The sequence below is a fragment of the Mauremys mutica genome, chromosome 7 (assembly GCF_020497125.1).
Source record: "Mauremys mutica isolate MM-2020 ecotype Southern chromosome 7, ASM2049712v1, whole genome shotgun sequence".
Lineage (NCBI taxonomy): Eukaryota > Metazoa > Chordata > Testudines > Geoemydidae > Mauremys > Mauremys mutica.
Genome location: NC_059078.1, coordinates 24,453,452 through 24,479,315, shown reverse-complemented (window position 1 = coordinate 24,479,315; position 25,864 = coordinate 24,453,452). Strand labels below are relative to the sequence as shown.

General features: G+C 43.4%; 1 protein-coding gene across 5 annotated transcripts in view; it reads right to left on the bottom strand.

The window, feature by feature from the left end:
• The window catches only part of DENND6A (DENN domain containing 6A), a 59,511-nt gene that overhangs the window by 30,624 nt on the left and 3,023 nt on the right, over positions 1–25,864 (bottom strand). For 2 of the 5 annotated variants that reach the window (XM_045024859.1, XM_045024858.1), the window contains exons 1-6: positions 20,422–20,625; positions 13,907–13,945; positions 13,761–13,803; positions 7,977–8,089; positions 5,540–5,620; positions 3,593–3,698 (exon numbers count right to left, since the gene is read on the bottom strand). In XM_045024859.1, coding sequence (XP_044880794.1) covers positions 3,593–3,698; positions 5,540–5,620; positions 7,977–8,089; positions 13,761–13,803; positions 13,907–13,945; positions 20,422–20,601 — 562 coding nt within the window. In that variant the 5' untranslated portion in view covers positions 20,602–20,625. Of the gene's footprint in view, positions 1–3,592; positions 3,699–5,539; positions 5,621–7,976; positions 8,090–13,760; positions 13,804–13,906; positions 13,946–14,043; positions 14,282–20,421; positions 20,626–25,864 lie in introns of those variants that run through there. The other 3 variants (XM_045024860.1, XM_045024861.1, XM_045024862.1) reach the window with 3 other exon arrangements.

Sequence of the window (25,864 nt, the reverse complement as noted above, 5' to 3'; positions counted from 1 at the left end):
ACGCTCCCGGTCGTTCACGGACTGTACTACTAAGGAGTCCGGTGTGGGGTGCACATAAAGGTATTCGTACCCTTTAGGTGGTACAGAATATTTCCTCTCCACGCCGCGTGCCGTGGGAGGGACGGAGGATGGCGACTGCCAAATGGCGGCATTGTTCCGCTGGATTGTGCGGATGAACGGTAACGCCACTCTCACGGGGGCGTCTGCTCCCACGACATCCGTGATGGGGTCATCCACCTCCTGGACCTCTTCGACGGGTAGGTTGATGGCTTTCGCTACCCTCCGCAGAAGGTCCTGGTGCGCCTTCAGGTCAATAGGCGGGGGTTCTGATGGTGACGCCCCTGCCACAGCCTCGTCGGGAGAGGAGGACGAGGATTGACCTGGAAGCACCTCTTCAGGTGCCTGCTCTGCCTCTGGGCGATCAGGTGCCAGTGTCTCCTGCCCCAACGGCGTGCCGTGAGTGGCGGTCTGTGGTGTTGGAGACGGGGGTGGCCTGCTGACAGTGGCCACCGGCACCGAGCGCGCCGAGCCAGGCTGTCTCGGAGGGAGGGGAGGTCCCTGCTCATGTTGGGCCCAGGGCACCCAAAATCCCCACTGCTGGGGTCCATGGTCCTGCGGCAGAGACCCCGCTCTGAAGTCTACCGCGCTGCCCTCAGGAGAAGCAACTGAGGGCTCCCTCGAAGGCCAGGGAGGAGCCGTTGCGGTTCCCGGGCGGACGTCCGGTGCCGGAGTAAACTGTCGCTCCGGTGCCGACGGACGGTGCCGGTCGTCATGCGGTCTGATGGGCGAGCGGGATCTGCGTGAAGCGCGGTGCCGGGAGCTCGACCGGCGGCGCCGGGAGCTCGACCGGCGGCGCCGGGAGTCAGACCTGGATCGGGAGCGACGTCGCCGTGAGCGGCTGCGAGAGTCTCGATATCGCCCGCGATGCCTGGAGCCGGACCTGGTGCGGTGCCGGCGACCGGGACCTAGAGCGCCGCCGGGAGTGCGACCGGTACCGCGATTGCGAGCGGTACCGGGACTGCGACCGGTGACGAGATGGGGAGCGGCGTCTCGACGTTGACCGTCGTGCGGCTCGGCCCCGGTGCGTTGGCGACCGCCGTCTAGAGGGAGAACGGGAGCGAGAGCGGATCATGGTGCTCCGATCACCTCGGCCGCCAGGAGACGGAGGGCGCATCATCAGTGGCTTTCCGATGGACTTCACTGTCCGCACCGGCGGTGCTGGAAGCTGATGGCCCGTATCGGCCGTGAGGTCGATCAGCTCCCTCGCCGTCGCGAACGCCTCCGGCGTGGACGGGAGCCTCAGCTCCTCCTCGGTCGGCACCGGGGAGCTGGGCGGTGCCGGACTCGACGGCCCTTGCGGTGCCGGAGTCGACAGCCCGGTGCACTTCTTGTGCACTGTCTCAGCCTGTACCGTTTTGGTCGGTGGCGGCTGGACTAACGGCTTCTGCTGCTGTTTCGCAGTGGCCGTCTTCGGCACCTTTTGCTTCTTCCTCGGGGAGAGCGAGCGGTGCCGGGTCTTCGGAGCAGGGTGCCGAGACGTGTCGGTACCGGAGCGGCTCGGTGCTGCCGGTGCGCTGCTCACGGAGGCCGGTTTCGGTGCCGAAGGAGCTGGTGCCGGAGGTTGGAGAGCCGACTCCATAAGGAGCTGTTTTAAACGAGAGTCCCGCTCCTTCCTCGTCCGAGGCTTAAAAGCCACACAAATCGGGCACTTATCTGTCCTGTGCGACTCTCCGAGGCAGCAGCAGAGGCAGGAGTCGTGCGGGTCACTCACTGGCATCGGCCGCTGGCAAGCCACGCAGGGCTTGAATCCCGGTGCTCCGGGCATAAGCCCGCACCGGGGCGGAAGAAGAGGGCTAACCCCTCTAATTCCCTAACTATTACACTATACAACTAACTAAACAACTATAACAAGAAACTTTAACAAAATACTAACAACTATATACACTAAACTACGGAGAAACGCTAGGGCTGTGGAGGTAAGGGAGCACTCCACTGTTCCTACTAGCCGTCACGGGCGGAAAGAAGGAACTGAGGAGCGGACGGGCCGGCTGGGGTATATATCAGCCGCCATGGCGGCGCCACTCCAGGGGGCGCCAGCCGGCCCGCCGGAGTTGCTAGGGTAAAAATGTTCCGAAGAACCGTGCACGCGCGGCGCGCACACCTACAATGGAATGCATAGGAGCAATCACTCGAAGAAGAACTTTTCACTTAGTCATCTACTTTGTATGTCTCACATTCTGAAGACATCTTATTGCATATTATAGAAAAGTTCAATGGTGCATGTTATTCTAATATAAGGTTTTGTAAATTATTCATTGGTCCAATAAGAAGGTATCACTTTGTCTTCTTTTCCTTTTATTTATATTACAGTAGCAGCCAGAGGCCACAATTAGGATCAGGACTCCATTGTATTAGGTAAGTACAACTACATAGCAAGAGAAAGAAAAGGAACACATGGTTATACAGATTAGCCATGAGCACAGTTTGCAACTAAATTTTTTAAAGATAAACAATAAATATTAGTGATATGCCAATGATAAAGCCATGTGGCTAGAAAGCTTACAGGTTTTCTAGAATTTGTAGTGAATACTGTTCACTAGTTCACAGGTGCAAGCTTTAAGCACAGAAGAAAGTTGTTTTTTGGTCAAAGATTGGGATACAATACAGTAAAACCCTGCAGATACGCACTTCAGTAAACTGCTGAAAAAAACTGAATGTTGATTCCAAAATTGCTGTTCACTGAAGCACAAAGCAGCAAGACACTGCTCAGGGCAGAACCAGCCTGGGGAAAAAGGAGAACGTATCTCACACCTGGACCATTTATGGCATTTAGTGAAGCTCTGAGATAGTGATGAGTCACTTATTATTGGTAGTCTCCTATTGCTGTTGCTTCTGGGAGATGGAGGCAAACCCAGATTCTTAGTGTCCCCATATGAGTAGCTCCAGAAGTTCAGAGGATCCAATGGGCATAAGGAAGCCATTAAAATGCCACTGCCTCCTCCACCTACTCTCCCTTCTCATCAGCAAAAGCTCAAGAGCCATTATACCTTTCTCTGTGACAGTGAATCAAAATTGCAAGGAGAGCAAATTACGGAGGCTGGCAACTACCTGTGTTGAGCAGGTGGTACCCAGACTGAGAGGACAGATTTCTGGCTCTTCAATGGGGAGCATTGGGATACCCTTGGAAGGAGTCAGGTTCTACCATATTATAATCTTCTAGATCAGTGGTCTCCAAACTTTTTTGATCAGCACCCCCTGCCACGCCGAAGGGAAAAAAAAAAAAAAAGCCACTCAGACTCCCGCTCGAACTGCCAAAGCGCAAAAAAAAGAGTGCTCCTCCTGCCACACACTCCAAAGGATCCTCTTGCACACCCCACTTTGGAGACCACTGTTCTAGATAATAAGTCTTCAACCCAATTTTTAAGAGTTTAACTAACAGCCCACCCAGATAGAAAATACATGCAAACTACAATCTTTTTTTTCCTGTTATTAACAAGCTAGAAAATGCCATTAGTATTTAGCTTATTTATTGCATAGAATTTATGTAAGCTTTTATGAGCTTTTCCAAACCAAAAAAGTAGTATTAACTAACCTGCTTCCAGGAAAGGTTCATTCTTTACAAAATATTCTGGTGCTATATGCCTAAGCACAGCGTGGAAAAGATGGATATAAGGTAGTTTGCTGATGAGAACCAAGGACTGGAATAAAGAAAGCAGCAAAATAATCCAAGATTAAATCATTTTAATTGATTCCCTTCGAAAAGCAGAAACAGGCATTTTTACCAAAAAAAACCCCCAATCATTTAGCAACAAGTGTGAGTTTTCAACCAAATGTGTAACTACAAGTAGCGACAAACAGATCTATAAATGCCAGCAGCCACCAATTTATTGTTTCAATATAGTGTAGTTTGGCTGTAAAAAACAAATGGCATGGTGTGATTGTGTGCAATACAAAGGCTTCTGTGTTAAGCTTGCTCAGTTTACTATAATTAAACAGGTGGCTTTAATAACAGCCTAACCTGCAGCTCAACCAGGAAACTTAAAGACAAACTGAGTTCTTTCTCGCTTGTGCATCATCACCAGTAATTTATACTCTGCAAGCCAAATTCTGCCCTCAGTTATACTTATGCAAGCTTCTAGTGAGAGTAAAGTTTAACCCTACAATTGGAATTTGGTTAACAATTCTGTTGATTAGATAAAAGCCAGAATAAAATTCAGTTAATTCTGCTGTAGTTTTGTTGGATTTGCAGGGCTAACAAGAGTGAAAAGTAGTTAAAATTATTTGTCATTGAAGTACACAAATATTACTTCAGACACAGAAAATGTGTTAAGTAAAGTGTTTTAAAAAATAAACAAAAATTTGAGCATTTTTCAGAGTACAGCCACAACAGCACTGGTTCACAAGTACACGCCTTTCCATCTTTCAGATATGGGAACCTATAAAAGGTCTAGATCAGAACCAATAATGGGAAGGGAGTGGATCACGAGCTAAGAGATGTAAATATAAGAAACAACTTAGAAAAGACTGAATTCAACAGAGTTGATGTTCTTCCCCCTATTAAAATGAGTACTATTTAAAGCTTGGCCCACACTATAGCTTGAAAATGTGCTATAACAGTTCCAAAGCCATTAAGCACAGTTTTCTCAGAACAGTATTCTCCAACCATTTACTAACATGGTTACTTAATTTCACCAGTGTGGATTGGAATTTTATGGTATCAGAGGGGTAGCAGTGTTAGTCTGGATCTGTAAAAGTAGCAGAGTCCTGTGGCACCTTATGCAAGCAAGAATCAGGCTAGGGATAATGAGGTTAGTTCAATCAGGGAGGATGAGGACAGTGAATGGCTAGCCAACTACAAAAGCAGTTTCTCCTCCCTTGGTGTTCACACCTCAACTGCTAGAAGAGGGTCACATCCTCCCTGATTGAACTAACCTTGTTATCCCTAGCCTGACTCTTGCTTGCATATTTATACCTGCCTCTGGAAATTTTCACTACATGCATCCGACAAAGTGGGTATTCACCCACGAAAGCTCATGCTCCAATACATCTGTTAGTCTATAAGGCGCCACAGGACTCTTTGCCGCTTTTCTAGTATGGCTTCTTCACATTGTAAGGTACATCAGCTTGATATTATAAGGATTTTCACCCTCAGGAATCAGAGTACCAGGAATCTATTTCTCTGATCCTATAAACTAAAATGTACAAAACCCAAACTTGCTATTGGAGTTTTTCTTCCATTTGATGGACTACTCTTACTAAAAGGTACTGTGAATACAATTATTTTGGAGATATACATGCAGACTATATAAAATAATGACTTCTGAATAACATTTATAGTGGGAAGAACACAATGAATGCCCTACACTCTTTTTTGCAGCTACAGTTCAATGGTAGGTAAGTGATATTTCATTTCTTGAGCACCAATATACTCAGAACTGTAAAGAAAAGCATGAGCACTGCTTCTGCCTTATTGAGCTTCAAGTCTAATGGCCTCTGGAATAGATGTTGTACATGTTTTTCTAGTAAGACATTTCATTACCTTCTGGAAGTAGCCTCTTTTTAATGTTTTGTCTCGAACTTGTCTAAAATATACATAGCCATAGTAATATGCAGGGTCCTTCTGTTAAAAAAAATAAATAAAAAAAATAAATAAAAAAAATCAATTTGAAAGTAAAGACTGTTCCCTATTTTTGAACATTCTAGGTGTTATCTAAAACATCATGTTTTCTTACATACTCTAAATTTGATATATATTGTAAAGTGAAAGGATAATTTGCTTCACCCTCTTTACAGGAACTAAAAATTCTACAACTGCTTGAACAAAAAAGCTCAAGATGGACTATTGTAGCACTAGCTGGACTTGTTTGTTCAATGTGCTTGCTGTTTCTATTATCCCTGTACCCATGTCCCCCTGAAATTTTCTGCAACCAGATTTAGTTTCTCCTGGAAAACACTATCAGAAAGTCAAATATAATGCTATAATTTGGCTCATCAACAGTTTGGCATGGATTATCAGTAAGAAAAAAAATAACAGGTCAATACTGAATTTTGTAAAAAAAAAAAAAAAAAAAAAAAGAGAGCTATGCTACATAGTGTAAGGTTTAACAGTGAACTGAAGAGCTTCTACTGACCTAAAAAAAAATTGTTTAAAATTTGTCACTTGACAATACAGATTATCTTAAACAACCAACAGGCATACACCATATACTTGGATTAAGGTTCATATGTTACAACTAAGGCCACGATTTAGTCATGCAGTTCACAGATTCTATGACTTTACCAGACCTCCGTGACTTCTAGGGCTCCAGGAGGAGGAGGCAGAACTGTGCGCCCCTGCCCTACAAATGGGGCTGGCTGGAATCAGGACCCTGCAGCATCAGTCTGGCTGCTTCCACCAGGGGTTGCAGCCAGGGCCACATGCCCCTGCCGGGACGCTTTCACTGGGGGCCACAGCCAGGGCCGGGGCCACGTGCCCCTGCCCATTGGCTAGACCAGGGGCCATGCACCCTACTGGTGGCTTCCCAGGGCCATGTGCCCCCCATCCCCGCCACGGCTTGGCAGGGCTGCAGTCGGGACTGCGCACCCGTCCCATAGCTGCAGCCAGCTCTGGAGAGGGGGTTGTGTACTCCCCCGTGGCTGCACCCCCTGCTGCAGCCCCTGGAACTGAGGGGGGCGGGGGGCACGCAGGGCGGCGCCTGTCAATCTCCCCCCCCCCCATGGGACTCCATTCTTCACCCCCTACCTAGCCCTACCCCCCCACCTCCCCCCAAGTTACTTTTAGTAAAGTAAAGGACAGGTCACGGGCTCCATGAATTTTTGTTTATTACCCGTGACCTATTTGTGACTTTTACTAAAAATAACTGTGATAAAAATCTTAGCCTTAGTTAAAACCTGTCTGTCAAATAAGGAATCCTTCATTCTAGGCTCACTGTGGACATTTTCATTAAGTATTCAAGATTTTTCCCTTTCCTTTTCATATTTTAGTAATTTAAATCTTGGTCTCCTGATTTTGGTTTGTATTGTATGACTATGAACTAATGTTTAAAAGCACACGTTAAAAAGTTCATCTAAAACATTCCCAAATCATTAAGAAAAAGAATGCACAGACTTAAAACAAATCTATTTTAGCACAAAGTATTTAAACCATTTCCATCCACCCTAAACCCAAGAATTCACAACCTTTTCCACCTATATTTATCAATCAAGGCTTGAGTTCAGGGTTCTGTATTTTCCCAGACGTAGATGAAGATAATTAGTTTTGTAAAGGAATTCAGAAAGTGCAGCTTCGATTTAGGTGATGCCATCAATAGCTGAAAGAAAAACAGAACTCTGAATTCAGATCTTGGAAAGTGAAAAGTATTTTTATTTTTCATTAAGAAACCAAATCAATTATTTATTCAGGACCATGGATCTGACTACTTTCTATCTTTAGTGTTCAGGGCAACCCCTGGAGTGGATCTGGTCATCGGTGGAATTTCCTTGTACCACACCACTTATCTAGCGATGAATAGCATATACACCTCTACCTCAATATAACGCGACCCGATATAACACGAATTCAGATATAACACGGTAAAGCAGCGCTCCGGGGGGAGCAGGGCTGCGCACTCTGGCAGATCAAAGCAAGTTCGATATAACGCGGTTTCACCTATAAAGCGATAAGATTTTTTGGCTACCAAGGACAGCGTTATAGCGAGGTAAAGGTGTATACAGAAAAAGCACTTAATAAAAGTGATAACTACTAGAATACTTTACAATTCAAATACCATCCAGTAATATCATGCAAAAAAAAGAAGGAATTTGATGAATATTTCTCTTTGAAAATGTTTCTTAATCAGCTTCTCTAAATTAAATTTGGTCATTATGACACCACCAAAAATTCAGATCAGAATTAGGGTACCTGTGCTAAATTTTAAGTGTACTTCTGAACTTTCTGTTTTTAAACTGGGATATATTTCCTTTAGTGTATTTCCAACCTTTAAGGAAACTGGTAAGTCTCTGTCCAGCTGGTCCAGCATACAATGCAGTGAGAGCCTCCTACTAGAAGACTGTCGGAATCTAAAACAAAACTGTGTGTCTCCAAGACAACCTATGCCAAAACAAAAACAGAAAAAAAAAGGAGGAAATAATGGTATCTTGATTTTAACAGACTTTAATTGAGGGCTTGTCCACACAGAGATGATGCATCAGAGTAACTTCAGTTTGCTTGTCTTACAGTGCTTTTAGTCCACATGCAACTTTTTTTTTTTTTTAAGTGAACTATTTGGTGTTTTGGGCCACAGAAAATAATCCTCCTTGCAAGATACCCTCTCCAGCTGTCCATAACATTCAGAAACTCTCCCTGCCACCTGCTCCCGCCCTTCCTCCAGGGTTTCTTCCCTTGCTCTCACAGACGTTGTGCAATATATGCCAAGCACTTATCACACAAGGCACATAATGATGAAAAACAGTCGGCCTTGATAGAAAGCACCATCACCTTCCTTTCAGTCTTCCAAATGCATGCTCCACTGTCATTCTGCAACTACTCAGGGTACTGTTAATCACTCCTTTCTCTTATTTACGTGTCCAGTAAAAGTTCCATAAGCCAGGGAAGCAAAGAGTATGGCTTGGTCTCTCAAAATGACAGGAGAAATCCTAACTCCTTTAGTGACCATAGTGGTTAGGGGAGTAAAAATTCCCTTGTTCATTCCAGCAAGTAGACCTGAATTTCTACCTATTTTAGCATCATGGACCTTTCTCAACCACCCTACATTAAGAATGTGATCTTCACAGTGATCAAGTAGGCCTTGCAGCACCCTGGAGAAATACCCTTTTCCTGTTGATAACGTCTTTGGCCTGGTGTGGCAGTGGTGGCTCAAAGAATAGGAACACAGGCCCCGTCTACAGCCCAATGAAGTTCAGGAGCCCCATCCATACAAAGCCACATGCATTGCAATGCTGATGACCTGGCACAGCAGCACTATCTTAACAGCATTAAACATCTCATGACAACCCCAAAGTGATTAGGCTACTGACCAGTAGCAATCAGGCATGGCGTGCTTCCACGTGGTGATGGAAACATGCCTCCCCAAGCTGAGGAGAGCTTTCATGTTGGTATTCTGCTACTGCAGCTCTAGGGTAAGCACCACACAGATATTAGGAAAGCAGAATTCCACATCCTTAAGTTCGGTGGCCTCTTGGTCCTCCTGGTTCTGCATCACTATCCTCTCCCACCAGTCAGTGGTGCTCAACTGAATGAAACTGCTCCAGAAAAATGCCCTGAAAAGGTAACTGCTCCATTTTATGTCCATCTGTAGCTATACTGCTGTGGAATCCAAAGCTGTTCACAGATGCCCAGCCAAATCCATCTAACTGCACAAATGCCAATGCATGTGAATCATCCTATTCTTATTAATGACTGTTATGATCACAGCAGCGTGCCCTCCATGGTGGCTGATAACAGTTCAAAAGTGTCGCTGGCAAAATATGGATGATTTATGGATGGCAGGAGAGGAATCATGCGTTTGGTTAGTTTGACCTCAAGTCTCAAAATTCCTGTAGGTTTCAGTAAGCGTCCCACAATGCACTGAGAAAAATCCCAGAGCATATAGCTGAGCAGCAGAACATTGCACCATGGGATATCTGCCCAGAATGCTGTGCAGTTAATTCAAACAAACAGAGCAGCATAGATATGATCAGCAAGGAAAGTACCTTAAGCCTGTATAACAAAGCAGTGTGGGCATACTTTATTTAAGTACAGTTAATGCGCTGGATTCAGAGCTAACAAATTAATCCAATGTAAGGTGTCCATGTAGACAAGCCCTGAAAGTAAGTTATCCTTAGAATCATTAACACCAAATGACTACACATATTGTCATATTGTTCAGGACGCAAAGGCTATTTATTTAACAGCTTCTTTCTACTTATGTAATTTAACTGAGAAGGTAGGTGAATGTTCTTTCTACAACCATCTATGCAGCATCAAACACAAGACGACTGTTTGGTTTTTAACTGTAGTTACTTCAATCTAAACTCTGCTCTTCTGTTTCTCAGGTGATTAGAACTAAAGGAAAAAAAGCAGTTATGTCACTAGTGTTTTATTTAATTAACTCTTACTTTTATGGCCACTGCAGTATATTTAGTAACTTCAATAATGTCTTAAACCGATTTCTGATCATGGTTGTTGAAAGTAAAATAGGCAAGTTAAATTAATTGGCACAGAAATGAACAAATAATAGAAATGCTGTACAAAAGTAAGACAAAGTGCAAAGTGGACAGCATAAGTATGTTTCGCCTCCACTTCTCACCAGCATCTGTTTCAATTATTTTGAAAGACAAAGTACGAGGCAGGTCTGCATAACAAACTAAGGAAAAATAACATTCATATTTTGCTCTGAAAGTAATCTATTACCACTACAAAGTCTACTTACATTATATTCTAGAAACAAAAGAAACTTGTCTTAATACAGTGCATATATCAACTGATGATAACTTTTCAACAAAATTCATTGTCACACAGCCTGATACATTCTATGCCCTCTATGCCATGAAAGGCCTGATAGCTTGCAGCTGAATCAAGAGACACAGTCTAACAACCTCCTACAAAATTTGTTCTTATGTTGTATTAAGCTTTCCTGCTCAGATTTAAAGCCTAACAAAAAAAATCTTCAAGTTGTATATCTTTTATTTTATTTGTTAATATAAACAATTTTCCAGGCTAACCTCTGGAATAGCGTTTTCATCCCGGGAAGGACTCTCATGATCTATATTTTTTTTCATACACGACCATTATGATAGGAACTCTAAAGTAAGTCACACTATCAGCAACAAACAATGGTTTCTCTCCTCAAATTAATCCAGTTTTATACACTATACTCCTAGGATAATTTAACCTATTCTTTCTAAAAGTATGTTAGTACTATTTTTGAGTTTAAAGTTAGGTTTTATTTTTGATAAAAGTCACACAGGAAAGTATAATGTAAGTGTTGGATAAATTTGCAACCATTAACATTTATAGTAATCTCGGGTGAGGGTAATATATTTCATGATTCGGAATGTAAACCAATTATATGCAGGACTCAGGAAGGAATTGCTCCTCTACCACAGGTATAAGAACAAAGAAAATATATTATCTCACTTTTAGTCACAAGACAATAGGCAAAAATAAGGGTAACCAAATTGTAAAAGTTACGTAACAGCTAAAAACTTTTGGCAGAGCATATTAACAGCAAACCTGTTTTCCCACATCCTTCCTCTTAAAAATTACAGAATCCGAACTTTGCAGGGGGCCCAAGTTGCTAATCACAAGTCTTCAACTCCCTTTGGAAGTTGAGAAGGGAGAGGATAAGTGAAAGAAGAGTTCAGCAAGCAGGACCACACACAGTAATAGAGGAAAGAATTACAGAAACAGAAGACAGAGAGCCTAGCATTCTACTTCTAGACATGCTTTTATAACAATGAAATACAGACTTTTAACAAGTTAGAAGCATTTAATTCTTTCCATCCAATATTCCCACCTCCTACTAACCTTAAATATTTAACCTCGGAGCCTCCGTCTCCCCATCTGTATAACCCACCCATTTCATAGTTATATTGGGAGGTTTAGTCACTGTTTATAAAATGCTTTGAGACCATCAGGTGGAAAGAAAAGCACACTTTTGACAAGCTAACATTCCTAATAATTCACTTACACATAATAAACTGGGGTTCCTACAGATTAGCACAGTACAAATAACTAGATTTTAATATTTTAAATTAGGGCTGTCAATTAATCGCAGTTAACTTATGCGATTAACTAAAAAAATTAATTGCGATTAAAAAAACAAATCGCAGTTTTAATTGCACTGTTAAACAACAGAATACCAATTGAAATTTATTAAATATTTTTGGATGTTTTTCTACAATTTCATATATTATTCTGTGTTGTAATTGAAATCAAAGTATCTTGTTTATTACAAATATTTCCACTGTAAAAAATGATAAAAGAAATAGTATTTTTCAATTCACCTCATACAAGTACTGTAGTGCAATCTGTCATGAAAGTGCAACTTACAAATGTAGATTTTTTTTTTGTTACATAACTTCACTCAAACACAAAACAATGTAAAACTTCAAAACCTACAAAAGTCCACTCAGTCCTACTTCTTCTTCAGACAATTGCTAAGACAAATAAGTTTGTTTACATTTACAGGAGATAATGCTGCCCATGTCTTATTTACAATGTCACCAGAAAGGGAGAACAGGCATTTGCATGGCACTTTTGTAGCTGGCACTACAAGGTATTTACATGCCAGATATGCTAGACATTTGTAGGCCCCTTCATGCTTCGACCACCATTCCAGAGGACATGCTTCCATATTGATATGCTTATTAAAAAAATGTGTTAATTAAATTTGTGACCGAACTCCTTGGAGGAGAATTTTATCTCCCTTGTTCTATTTTACCTGCATTCTGCCACATATTTCTTGTTATAGCAGTCTCGGATGATGACCAAACACAGGTTGTTCATTTTAAGTTGTTCACTGAAGATATGACAAAATGCAAAGAAAGTACCAATGTGAGATTTCTAAAGATAGCTACAGCACTTGACCCAAGGTTTAAGAATCTGAAGTGCCTTCCAAAATCTGAGAGGGACGAGGCTTGGAGCATGCTTTCAGAAGTCTTAAAAGAGCAACACTCTGATCCGGAAACTACAGAACCCGAACCATCAAAAAAGAAAATCAACCTTCTGCTGGTAGCACCTGACTCAGATAATGAAAATGAACATGTGTCAGGCCACACTGCTTTGAATTGTTATCGAGCAGAACCTGTCATCAGCATGGACGCATGTCCCTTGGAATGATGGTTGAAGCATGAAGGGACATATGAATCTTTAGCGCATCTGGCACGTAAATATCTTGTGACACCAGCTACAAAAGTGCCATAAGAATGCCTGTTCTCACTTTCAGGTTAGATTGTAACCAAGAAGCAGGCAGCATTATCTTCTTCAAATGTAAACAAACTTGTTTGTCTGAGCAATTGGCTGAACAAGAAGTAGGACTGAGTGGACTTGCAGGATCTAAAATTTTACATTGTACATAATTCTACATTTGTAAGTTCAACTTTCATGATAAAGTATCAGGGGAGTAGCCGTGTTTGCTGCTTTTACAGATCCAGACTAAGAGTCCTCTGGCACCTTATAGACTAACAGACGTATTAGAGCATGAGCTTTCGTGGGTGAATAAATGCATCTGACGAAGTGGGTATTCACCCACAAAAGCTTATGCTCCAATATGTCTGTTAGTCTATAAGGTGCCACAGGACTCTTTGCTGCTTCCATGATAAAGGGACTGCACTAGAGTACTTGTATTAGGTAAATTGAAAAATACTATTTCTTTTGTTTTTATACAGGGAAAATACTTGTAATAAAAAATAAACAAAGTGAGCACTGTACACTTTGTGTTCTGTGTTGTAATTGAAATCAATATATTTGAAAATGTAGAAAACATCCAAAAATATTTAAATAAATTGTATTCTATTGTTGTTTAACAGCGCGATTAATCGTGTGATTAATTTTTTTAATCGCTTGACAGCCCTATTTTAAATTAAGGTAAACTGTGAATTTCCTGGGTTTGTAATGCTTGGGGGTGGGGATGGGGGTGGATAATCACAACATTCCTTGTAATGCAGGTTTACCCTAAATTACTGATAAGTACGGTCAAACTTAACTCTATCTTAGTATAGTTTGATCTGGAAATAGAACACACACCGATTTCAGATGACAAAGTAAAGGAAGCATTTACCTGAATTGGAATCTGGAAAAGACAAATAGCAAATACTGGTTTTCTGGAATGGAAAAAAAATAACGGAGCAGTTTTATTTCCTGAAACACACAATTTTAAAGTTGCATACTATGTACTGTACTGTATATGTAATAGCTCTTACTTACCTCTTTATCTGTAAGTTTTGAATGCTGAGGATATATTACCTACAAAAAAAAAAAGTTATTTTGTTTGACAACAGAATGGATAACTTTAGACTGTAATAAGATCATCTTTTAAATAGTTGCTATGATGCAGTACTCACTGACTTGTCCATGTCTATCCTAGTTTCAGTATATGGCAGTGAAATCACATTTCACAACACTATCCTTTTTCCATCTGTTAGAGTTTGACTTTCACACTCCTCAAAATCAGTGCTCTTTCCTACTCAGATAGTCTTCATTATCACAGCTGCTAGTTATATCATAACTTGTCTTCTCAACGAGTCACTGTAAAAACCTTACTGGTGCAAAAAAATGTAAGCTTACTGTCTCTCCCCACATCTGGGAAAAAAAAAGGTAGAAATTGACTGAATAAGGATGGTAACTAGTTAAGAGTATGTTTGTTGAGAATCAGTGTTTGCTCCAGGCTACATCATCCCTTAACTAGATAAAGTTAACACAATTGTCACTGCAGCCACTTGAGGTGATAAAAAACAAAACTGTGTGCATGAAGCAACTGAAGAGAGACAAAGTACAGACTTGGCTTTTGAAATAAACGCACAGCCTACTCCTCATATGTCCTTTCACCAATTTGACATCCTGTCTATTGTTTTTCTGAAAGCCACCTGGATAAATAGGGCAGGTATGTTCCAAAGTTTAAAACACTTAGGGTGGAATCATGGCCCCACTCAAGTCAATGGAAAGACTCCCATAACTTTAATGGAGATCAAGATTTTGCCCTTTAACTTAAAACTCAAATTGTATTTACAGAGATGAGTCAAATGTTACAGCAGCAAGAAGGCAAAATATTTTATATTTAGACAGACCAGTACACTGAAGATTTATCTTGAGGTAATTAGAAGTATATACAAAAACTGCTTTAAAAAAATGAAGATTGCAAAGACTTCCCTTTCCTTCCTGGATCATCTAGAGAACATAATTGCTTGCACAGCCCTCATCATGCTCATTACATTTACAGGTCTGCATTAAGATAATTACTGTAATCACATTTCATTCTTCGAGGCTTCAGCCAGTCACCTATAGTGGTCAGGAAAGAATCCGCCCCCCATATACAGCCATTCCTGTATGTATTCTGGGGGTGGGTTTTACCTTCCTCTGAAGCATTATAAATCAGCACTTTGAGGTGGTTCCAAGAATCCTCTTTATACTTGTCTGGCTAGCAAGTCTTGCTCACATGCTCCAGGTCATACAGATAGTCAAATACGGGGTCAGGAAAGAGTTCTTCCCCAGGTCAGATTGGCAGGGATCTCACTTTTTTTTGCCTTCCTCTGTAGCATGACACATGGTTCATATACTGGGAACATATACTTAGTATCTCACCTAATCAATTCTTGCTACTGTAGGGGCCTCAGACACTGGTAGCACCTTAGTCTTTCCTATTCTCTGCCCATTGGACACAGTTTAGTCTCCTGGGGCAGGTCCATACTCACCGTGCGGGTCGACGCGGTGAGTTCGACTTCTCGGAGTTCGAACTATCGCGTCTAATCAAGACGCGATAGTTCGAACTCCCCGCGCGCTCCGGTCGACTCCGGAACTCCACCACCGCGAACGGCGGAGTCGACCTTGGAGCCGCGGTGTTCGACCCCACCGCGTCTGGACGGGTAAGTCAGTCGAACTAGGGTACTTCGAGTTCAGCTACGCTATTCGCGTAGCTGAACTTGCGTACCCTAGTTCGACCCCCCCCCCTTAGTGTAGACCAGGCCTTGAGGACTGAAGTGCTTTGGTCCAACTAAAGCCTTTGCTTTTAGGGTATCTGGGTGAAATTTAATTGCCTGTGATATACTGGAGGTCAGACTAAATGATAGGATGGTTCCTTCTGGCCTTAAATTCTATGAAACTATGAGACTAGCTCTTAAAAATCTGGAAGTATCATAATCAAGGTCAACCCTGCAACTTTAATTTTACAGTCTTTAAGTACATAATTATGTACTAATTTTTCCACAAGGGAAGCTTGCCTCCATCCTAGGATGGCAGTATGAGACCAGGCTTAATAATAAGGGTTATAAACGTCATATAATTAATACTAGTCAGTGATAACGGTGAAAACATTAATTCTTGATCTCTTGACTCCCAGCCCAGCGTACCCTCCTCTAGGCCAAAGGATATTTTGATGAGGGAGAGCAGCAACAGCTGCTGCCACCATTTTGTCATATCCCTAAAGAGTTTTTGGGCTCTGTGGTCATTTCAGAATGATGCAGGAGGCTCAGTGAGCTTGGAGGATGCACAACTCAGATGGATGCATCAATAAATAAAGTGACAAGTGCTGAACAAGTTCTACTGCATGTATACAGATGGCAAATTTCTGAAGCTTGTAAAGTGACAAAATCCTAATGGATTTCCAGTGACATCAGAAGACGCCTCTCCAACCTTAAGATCAGCCCCCTGCCAAATTTCAAATTCCTAGCACCACATGGTTTGGAACAGTACTGTTTCAGATAAAACTACAAAACAACTTAACTTTGGCAAACAAATCCATTTTTCCCTAACTTTGTTTTCAGAAACAGCTAAACTTGTTTTGCTAAATTTTTTTCCAAATATTTCAACAGAACGCTCTAAAGACTAAGTATGAAAAAGTTCAACCCAAGCAATTAACCTTTCCGAAGAGCTCAATTCAGTTGGAAACAGTGGCTATATAATGGGAGTAGTAAGCAACCTTAATATAATTGCTGCTACAAACTCCATCTTTAACAACTTAAGTCCTGTTACTAAAAATCTGACAAACACACACACACGATCTTCTCTTTCACACACACAAGAGAATAACTTAGTGCCCCACTGAAATCCAGTTTGTTTTTTTATTAAATTTTAGCACTCCAATAGTTTAGAATAGGAAGTTTATACGGTCTCCAGCTGAAAATGCAGGGGAAATATAAGTAGGATTAATGTAATTACCAACACCGCAATATGTCCAGGATACAGGAATTTAATTCTACCAATGCAAAAAGTGCCAAATTTTATTAATCACGGGTAGACAGCACCTCATTTCTCTCATGAGAAGTGCAAGATCTCCAGCAGCATACCAATCCCCGATAACAGGCTGGAGCACTGATTCAATAAAAACTCAGAAGGAAAACTGCCATATACCAAGTCACCAACACTACCTGTAGCAGAAGTAGCCTGGGTTTTCATTAGTCTCCCTTTCTATTATTAAATGGGCCTCATCCTTTTCAGATCTCAAACAGAGCACATCACAGACAGAAGTAGCATGGATGTTAGCAGCACAGAAATGTAGGCCTTATCTATATAGAAAATGCACAAGTTTAAACTACCGTATTATTTAAAATATCAATTTAGTTAAACTGGTGCAACACTTAATACAGACACACTCTTATTTAGATCAGTTTACATCTGATTATAGGCAGCACAAGTAGCAACATCTCTAATTAAGGCTGCCTGAAACTTTCTGTTATAAGATTGTTTGGGGTTTTTTTGTTGTTGTTTTTTTTTTTGGAAGGAGGTGGGGGGCCAGTTGCCTATACCTTTACCAAACTGGTTGGTTGGAAATTCTCCATACTTGGTGCCTACCTCAGACTGTTTTTTGTTTGTTTGGGGGGGAGGGGCAGAGGGGAAGGGGAAAAGGGAGGGGGAGTGTTCAGCTAAAACAATTCAGATATTTCTCAGAATGAGACATGGGAAATATATGTTGTTTTCCCCATATTAATTTTTTTACCACTATTATGTTGAGAAACTTTGGTGTCTCCATGCTTTAGAAGAAATACTTGAAGTTTGTCAGGAGGTGGGGGGTCACCAAGCTGTCAAGGATGTGCCTTTTGGGGCCACCATGAAAGTCAGGCAAAATTTGTCCACATTATAATCCTCTGAAAAAATCTCCATTTGCATATGCTCAGTAGAGACTTGCTGGAATTAGGCAGCTTAATTCTCTGAAGATTCCATCAATACTGAGTATGCTCCAGTACTTCACACCTAACAGATGTTAACTGGACTGTGCATGCACTAACCCAACAGAGCAAGGGTAGGCAACCTGCGGCACGTGAGCTGATTTTCAGTGGCACTCACACTGCCTGGGTCCTGGCCACCGATCCAGGGAACTTTGCATTTTAATTTAATTTTAAATGAAGCTTCTTAAATATTTTAAAAACCTTATTTACTTTATATACAACAATAGTTTAGTTATATATTATAGACTTATAGAAAGAGACCTTCTAAAAACGTTAAAATGTATTACTGGCACGCAAAACCTTAAATCAGAATGAATAAATGAAGACTCGGCAAGCCACCTCTGAAAGGTTGCCGAACCCTGCAACAGAGGAACTAAGCATGCTCCATTCCAGGACTGCAGGGATGAAGGCAACACTTTCCCTGCATTTGACCCTTCTGGTGACTGGTGTAGTGCCAAGTACCAGAACTGGGAACAAATGTTCCCAATGCTCCCATTGTTGGTGCCCAGGCAACAAGGAGGAGGAGGAAACTGCCTGATTTGAAGGCAGAGGGGTGAGAAATGGGCGGGAGGAATGCAATGAGGGGACAAAGGGGCAGGATCAGAGGGGAACAGAACCGAGGGGAGGACAGGGTAAAAATAGGAGACAGGGATACCCAAAGAACTGGGAGGGAAGGGGGGGAGACAAAGACAAGAACAGGGGACACAGGCAGAAGCACAGAAAGGGGCTGAGGACAGGGGAATAGCAGCAGTGGCGGGGAGAGGCCGGAGATGACAGGGGCAAAAGGGTCTGTAACCACTATAGATCATTGTGGAAAGTTTTGGTTTACATTAATTGCCTTATATCACATAGGAAGTGTGGCAGAGGCAGGGATAGAATCTAATTTGCTATAATGGCATTCAAATACCTTAACCATGAATACCAGAGTTTCAGCAAACCAGCGCTAATAAAACCCCACAATTCATAAATAAAGACAATGCAAAGTGATTTGAAAATAGTGGGCATTGGACACAACCAAATTTTACAGGCTATTTGAAAAGAATATATATATATATATATATATATATATATATATATATATATATATATATATTATATATATATATATATAAATAAAAAAGACAGCCTTACTGAGTACTTTGCAGACTTGACATTTTCTATATATGCAAGGTACTGTATTGCTCCCTCTTCCCTTTGAAAGAGTTTCAAGAAAGAAGACCAGGTGTGTGGTTCATTAGTTCCAGTTTAGAGAAAAAAAAATGTTCACTTTGTAACTTTCATACCTTTTGGTATCTCATAGGGTTGAGAAAGTTACCTGTACTTTGTTACTCAAGGTGAAAATCTTGTTGCTGATTAAAGACAGTTTAACTGATACAAAAGTCTTAGACCCTAAGCCTGCAGATACTTAATTTTAAAAAGAGATTCCCACAGAAATGTATGGGATTGCTTGTGTGGCAAAAGCTAAGCATGTGCATAAGCGTTTGCTAAAAATGGGCCACTGTGAGCTCTCTTCAATACTGAGAAAAGCTAAATGGACAGTGTTTACTTAAGTCATGTTGCAAACAAATTAATTTATCTTTGTTGTTAGTAATACATTATAACATTAACCGAATCAAATTTTTAACTTCAATTTACTTATCACTATTTATTCTATTTACATTTCTCTTGGCTATACCAAAGAAATACCATTAAGTCTGTTTCAACTTTGTTAACAACTGCAATGTCCGGGTTTCAGAAATTTAAGCGTATATACTTACTAGTGATCTGGAGGAGACTGAGAACATGGTCTACACTCAGACTGCTACAGTACATTTTTTAAACCTTTATTTAATACCTAGATACTATGAAAATGACACTATTAGAGAAATGGGAAAAACACATTCATTTTGGATCAAGATGACAATAGCTCAGAAAAATGCACTGAGGAGTGATGGGCGTAGGCTAAACAGTTATTTGAAGTTAATTAATTCTATTACTTTTCTTGGTGTTTGCCTGCTTTTTATTTTCAAATGTAGAGGAACCCCGTCAATTTAAAATCTAGTTGTTTTAAGACTATGAGTCTAAAGTAGTTCAATACATTGCCCTTACCGCTGAGTCAAGTATTTTGATTTCATGCAATCAAATCTCTCTCTCGCTCCTTTTTTTTTTTTTTTAATTTCCTCTGTTGCTGTGTGACACAAATAATAGGGGAAGTGCCCGGCTCCGGGACAGCGATAGTGAAACTGACTCTACACAAAGTGCTGTCAAAAGCCCGAATTAAAAACACCTCAGAGCACCGGCCCAAACGCCCCCGCCAGTGACAATGACCTGCAGGGTCACGCAGGGCGCAGGCTGGCAGGTGAGGCGCCTTCGTGCAGAGTGAGAGCCTCAGGCGGAAGGCGCCGAGCGGCCCCCCGGCCCGGAACATTCCCCTCCTCAATGCCAAGGGCCGGGCGAGCCTGGGGTCGGCGCGGCAGAGGAGCCAGGGTGGGATACCGCAGCCCCGACCCCGCCGAGAGCGGCGCACAGGCAGCTCCACCGACTGGGGAGAGAGGGGGGGGCCTTCCCGCCCGCGTCGCTCACCTCCACGGCCTGGCCCAGCTCCAAGTCGAAACCCACCACGCACACGCAGTGCAGCCAGGCCGAGAAACGGTCCCAGGGCAGCAGCGACAGGCACCGGCCCGGCGCCGCCTCCTCCGCCTCACGCGGGCTCCGCGAGGCCGCGCTGAGGGCGCCGCTCTGGCTCTGCTCCCGCGCGGACATGGCGCGGCCGAGCCGGCTCCAGCCCGCAAACAAACGGGGAGAGGGCGGCAGGGGACACGGAGAATCACGTGACACGCTGCGCGCTCCGTCTTCTTCGGGGGCGGGAGCGTGCAAACTAGTTGGAGGAGGGGACAGAGCGGGAGAGTTTGAAGCGTCCCCAAGCGGGCGAGGAGGTAAAAGGGAAAGAAGCCGCCCGCCACAGTAGGAGAGTTTCCAAAGCTCTCCCCATTGTATGAGGCGAGAGGGTCCAGCCACTGGGTCAGGCCGTGAACTTTGACCACTGTCGCCCTGCCCGCTGTGGCCTCAGAGGAGGGGAGACCTGCCGGTCCCTCTTTAACAGCCCTGATCCCACCTTTGGCCCTTTAATGGTATCCGACCCCCGGCTTCACAAGGGTCGTGGTGCCTGTTCCTCCGTCTTGTTGGCTGCCATGGCCCCTGCTGTGGCCTCTTCCCCGTCTTTCTTGTTCATTGACAGGGCTCCTGCCATGTCACAGAGTTTAAGGCCATAAGAGACTACCAGATCCCTGTTCATCAGGACACTAGACACCACCCCCTCATCTCTGCACCAAGCCCAAACAACCAGAGTTAGACCAAAGTATTACTGCCCTCGGGAGGACTCAACTCGTGTGTCACAGGTAGAGAACAGAAGGAACTGCAGTGCACCAATGCTTGAGAGCCCTGAAATGGCAGGGGCTTGATTATTTGAGAGATGTTTGTTCATGCTTAAGCCACTAGACAGATTTAAAAGATCTGGGTCCTATTCCTGGCTCTTGCTCTCGATTACACAGGCAGTTTACACGGAGTTCACATTAGATTGGGAATGGAGCACAGAGTAATCTGTTAAATGGGGAAGTAACTAAAAGCCATTTCTGCATATATTTTGAGCTTTGTATGTTCTAAACACCCCCATGTTAGCTGTTTTTTGCTTTAGGATGTATTTTTTGGGTCATATCAATGCCACACAAGCAACTAGAGGGTCTTTTGTATTTTCAAGATAATATTTGTTTTCTGAGAAACTATGTTTTCTCAGGGTTTTATGTTTCTTCCCTGAACTGATAGATTTTTTTCAACCATAATTTCAGGATAACAAAGGTTTGTGAATGGGGATATTATTAAAAAATCCTTTTCCAGGTGCACTATGTGGGTTTTACTTTCCATGAAGGAAAGGAGAGTGTGGGGCCTTAACAGGTTGACAGTGTGTCTTTAAAGGAATGAAAAAAAGCAACAAACATATTAATATTTTTATATGCTACTTTATTTTTTCAAGATGTAATATTTTTTCTACATACAACAATAGTTTCCTCTAACTACCCTTGTACATATCATTACACACATTTCACACATAATAGATGCCCTGTTTTTATCATTTTGCTTAGTTGTCCTGTACATAGGGCCGGCTATGGGAAGTGTGGGGCCCAATTCAAACAGTTTAGACGGGGCACTGGCAGGGATGACTTAAAAAAAAACACATATAAAAAAATACGTGGGGCTTGTATTCACCGGGCAGTGTTATGAGTCTTCGGCGGAACTTCAGCGGTGGGTCCTTCACTCGCTCCAGGTCTTCAGAGACACCGAAGGACCCGCTGCCGAATTGTCAGCAAAGACCCAGAGTAAGCGAAGGACCCGCCACTGAAGACCCAAAGCGCCGCCAGGTGAGTAAAAATTAAAAAGGCACCTCTAGCCAGGGAAGGGATTCTCACTGGGCGCAGGGCCCTCTTAGGCGCGGAGCCTGATTCGGGTGAAGTGGTGGAATCGGCCTAAAGCTGGCCGTGCCTTAGGGTAGGGCACTTAGAGCTAGGGTTAGGGTTCCCATGGGTAGAGCTTGACACCCTAGGGTTAGGGTTCCTATGGCTAGGGCATTTGGAGCTAGGGTTAGGGTTCCTATGCATAGGGCTTCCCGCCTTGGGTTAGAGTTCCTAAGGGTACGGCACTTGGAGCTAGGGTTAGGGTTCCTATGGGTAAGGCACTTGGAGCTATGGTTAGGGTTCCTATAGGTAGGGCTTCCTGCCGTAGGGTTAGGGTTCTTATGGGTAGGGCACTTGGAGCTAGGGTTAGGGTTCCTAAGGGTAGGGCTTACCGCCCTAGTGTCAGGGTTACTAAGGTTAGGACACTGGGAGTTAGGTTTAGGGTTCCTATGAGTAGGACTTCCCGCCCTAGGGTTAGGGTTCCTATGGGTAGGGCACTTGGAGCTAGGGTTAGGGTTCCTCTGGGTAGGGAACATGGAGCTAGGGTTAGGATTCCTAAGGGTAGGGCACTTGGAGCTAGGGTTAGGATTCCCATGCGTACGGTACTTGGAGCTAGAGTTAGGGTTCCTATGGGTAGGGCTTTCCGCCCCAGGATTAGGGTTCCTATGGATACAACACTTGGAACTAGGGTCAGGGTTTCTTTGGGTAGGGCTTCTCGCCCTAGGGTTGGGGTTCCTACAGGTACGGTGCCCTGCCCTAGGGTTAGGGTTCCTAAGGGTAGGGCACATGGAAGTAGGGTTAGGGTTCCTATTGGTAGTGCTTCCCGCCCTAGGGTTAGGGTTTCTAAGGGTAGGGCACATGGAACTAGGGTTAGGGTTCCTATGGGTAGAGCTTCATGCCCTAGGGTTAGGGTTTCTATGGGTAGGGCACTTGGAGCTAGGTTTAGGGTTCCTATGGGTAGCGCGCCCCAACCTAGGGTTAGGGATCCTATGGGTAGGGCACTTGTAGCTAGGGTTACGGTTCCTATGGGTCGGTGACTTGGAGCTAGGTTTTGGGTTCCTATGGGTAGGGCACTTGGAGCTAGGGTTAGGGTTCCTATGGGTGAGTCTTCCCACCGTAGGATTAGGGTTCCTAAGAGTAGGGCACTTGGAACTAGGGTTAGGGTTTGTAAGGGTAGGTCACTTGGAGCTAGGGTTAGGGTTCCTATGGGTAGGGCTCACTGCCCTAGGTTTAGGGTTCCTAAGGGTAAGGCACTTGCAGCTAGGCTTAGGGTTCCTATGGGTTGGGCTTCCTGCTTTAGGGTTAGGGTTCCTAAGGGTAGGGCATTGAGAGCTAGGGTTAGGGTTCCTATGGGTAGGGCTTCCCGCCCTAGGGTTAGGGTTTCTAAGGGTAGGGCAGTTGGAGCTAGGGTTAGGGTTTCTAAGGGTAGGGAACTTGGAGCTAGGGTTAGGGTTCCTATGGATAGGGCTTTCCGCCCTAGGTTTAGGGTTACTCAGGGTAGGGCACCTGGAGCTAGGGTTAGGGTTCCTATGGGTAGGGTGCCCCACCCTAGTGTTAGGGTTCCTAAGGGTAGGGCACTTGGTGCTAGCGTTAGGGTTCCTATGGGTAGGGCACTTAGAGCTAGGTAGGGCTGGCTTTAGGAAGTTCGGGCCCTAATTGAAAGAGTTTCGATGGGGTCCTGGCAGGGATGACTTAAAAAAAAATACATGTAAAAAAACATGTGGGGCTTGTATTCACTGGGCGGTGCTCTAAGTCTTTGGCGGCACTTCGGCGGTGGGTCCTTCACTCGCTCCAGGTGTTCAGCGGCAATGAAGGACCCGCTGCCGAAGTGTCGCCGAAGAGCTAGAGTGAACGAAGGACCCGCAGCTGAAGTACTGTCGAAGACCCGGATAGAGTGAAGGACCCATCGCTGAAGACCCAAAGTGCCGCCAGGTGAGTAAATATTAAAAAGGTGCCTCTAGCCAGGGAAGGGATTCTCACTGCGCGCGGGGCTCTCTTAGGCGCGGGGCCCGATTCGGGAGAATTGGTGGAATAGGCCTAAAGCCGGCCCTGCGTTTACAGCAGATGGGATGGGACTTCCTCAGATCTATACAACTTTAGGATTCAAACCTACACTGGTTATTTCTCAGTGGCAGCTACTCTCTTGTCCTATGCTGGCAGGCCATGTGCCCTTAAGCCTCAACTTCAGTGAGGCATGAACATGTGAAAGTCCACTCTCCTCAGCAGAGTAATGCCAAACACTTCTTCCTCATTGCTAACAGGATTTTCAGACCAGTCATGCTGGCTTTATATTACTGTTTAGAAACCAATATAATTAGTTATAATATAATTAAATAGAATGCAATCTGTAGTGTGGATTCAGTTATATCAATATAAAGGTGTTTATATTAGTATACATTGTTTCAGTAAATAGATATAATTTCTAAAGTGATATAGTTAAATTGATACAACAAAGGTATGTAGACATGCCCTAAGGACCTAAGTTTTGCTGATTTAACTATGCGAATATACTTAAAGTGGGAAAAGTCCTCTAGTGTGGATGCAGTTATACCAGTATAACTTGTTGGGTTTCAGGAAATAGAATAAGGGCTTGGCTACACTTACAAATTTGCAGCGCTGCAGCAGGGTATGAAAACACACCCTCTCCAGCGCTGCAAATTGTGGCGCTGCAAAGCGCCAGTGTGGGAGTACGGACAGCGCTGGGAGAGCTCTCTCCCAGCGCTGGTGCTTTGACTACACCAGCGCTTCAAAGCGCTGCCGCGGCAGCGCTTTGAAGTGCTAAGTGTAGCCACAGCCTAAGTCATACCAGTATAAGGCATTATTATACAGGTATAATTGCATCCACAGACACTAGGGCTTTTACTGGCATCATTATGTTGGTAAAAATTACATTCCTAACCAATAACTGTACTGGTGAAACTTTTAAGTGTAGACCAATCTTTTGATGTACTGCATTTGTGACAGGCTTCTTGACTTCCCCAACACATACTTATCCGCATAAATGCCAAGTACAATCTGGCCCTTGATCAGTCAACACCAACCATTAAAACAGCAAATAACCCATTAGTAAATATTTCTCTGTCACTGCAACCAACCAAAGATTAGCATTCTGGGGACATGTTCTTTCATCATATATTTCCAATGCATCAGTAAAGAAAGTGACAGCCTACTCCAGAATATATTTGTAGGCCATGCATCTGTGTTGTACAGCTCTCAGACAAAAAGCTCTTCAGGGATTCAGACTGGATCATTGCACAATTCAGAACTGATATGCTCTGCTACTACTTCATTTGCACCCATAGACACTCTGGAGGCTTGAATTACCACGCATACAGATAATACTAGCTACTCTACTAAGTACTGTAACAGGAACATTTCAACAAATGACAGAGGGGGTGACCAAAATGTCACAATGCTGTTTCCCCTTCATTAATTAATTTTGTGAAAGCACATCTGCTACTTAAGAAAAGATTGATTACATTTCCAATCACCACATCATAGCAGCAAAAAGGAGACTTTTTACAATAAAGATAGTATACTTTCCACACATATTAAATATTTTCGATTGCCCACATCTC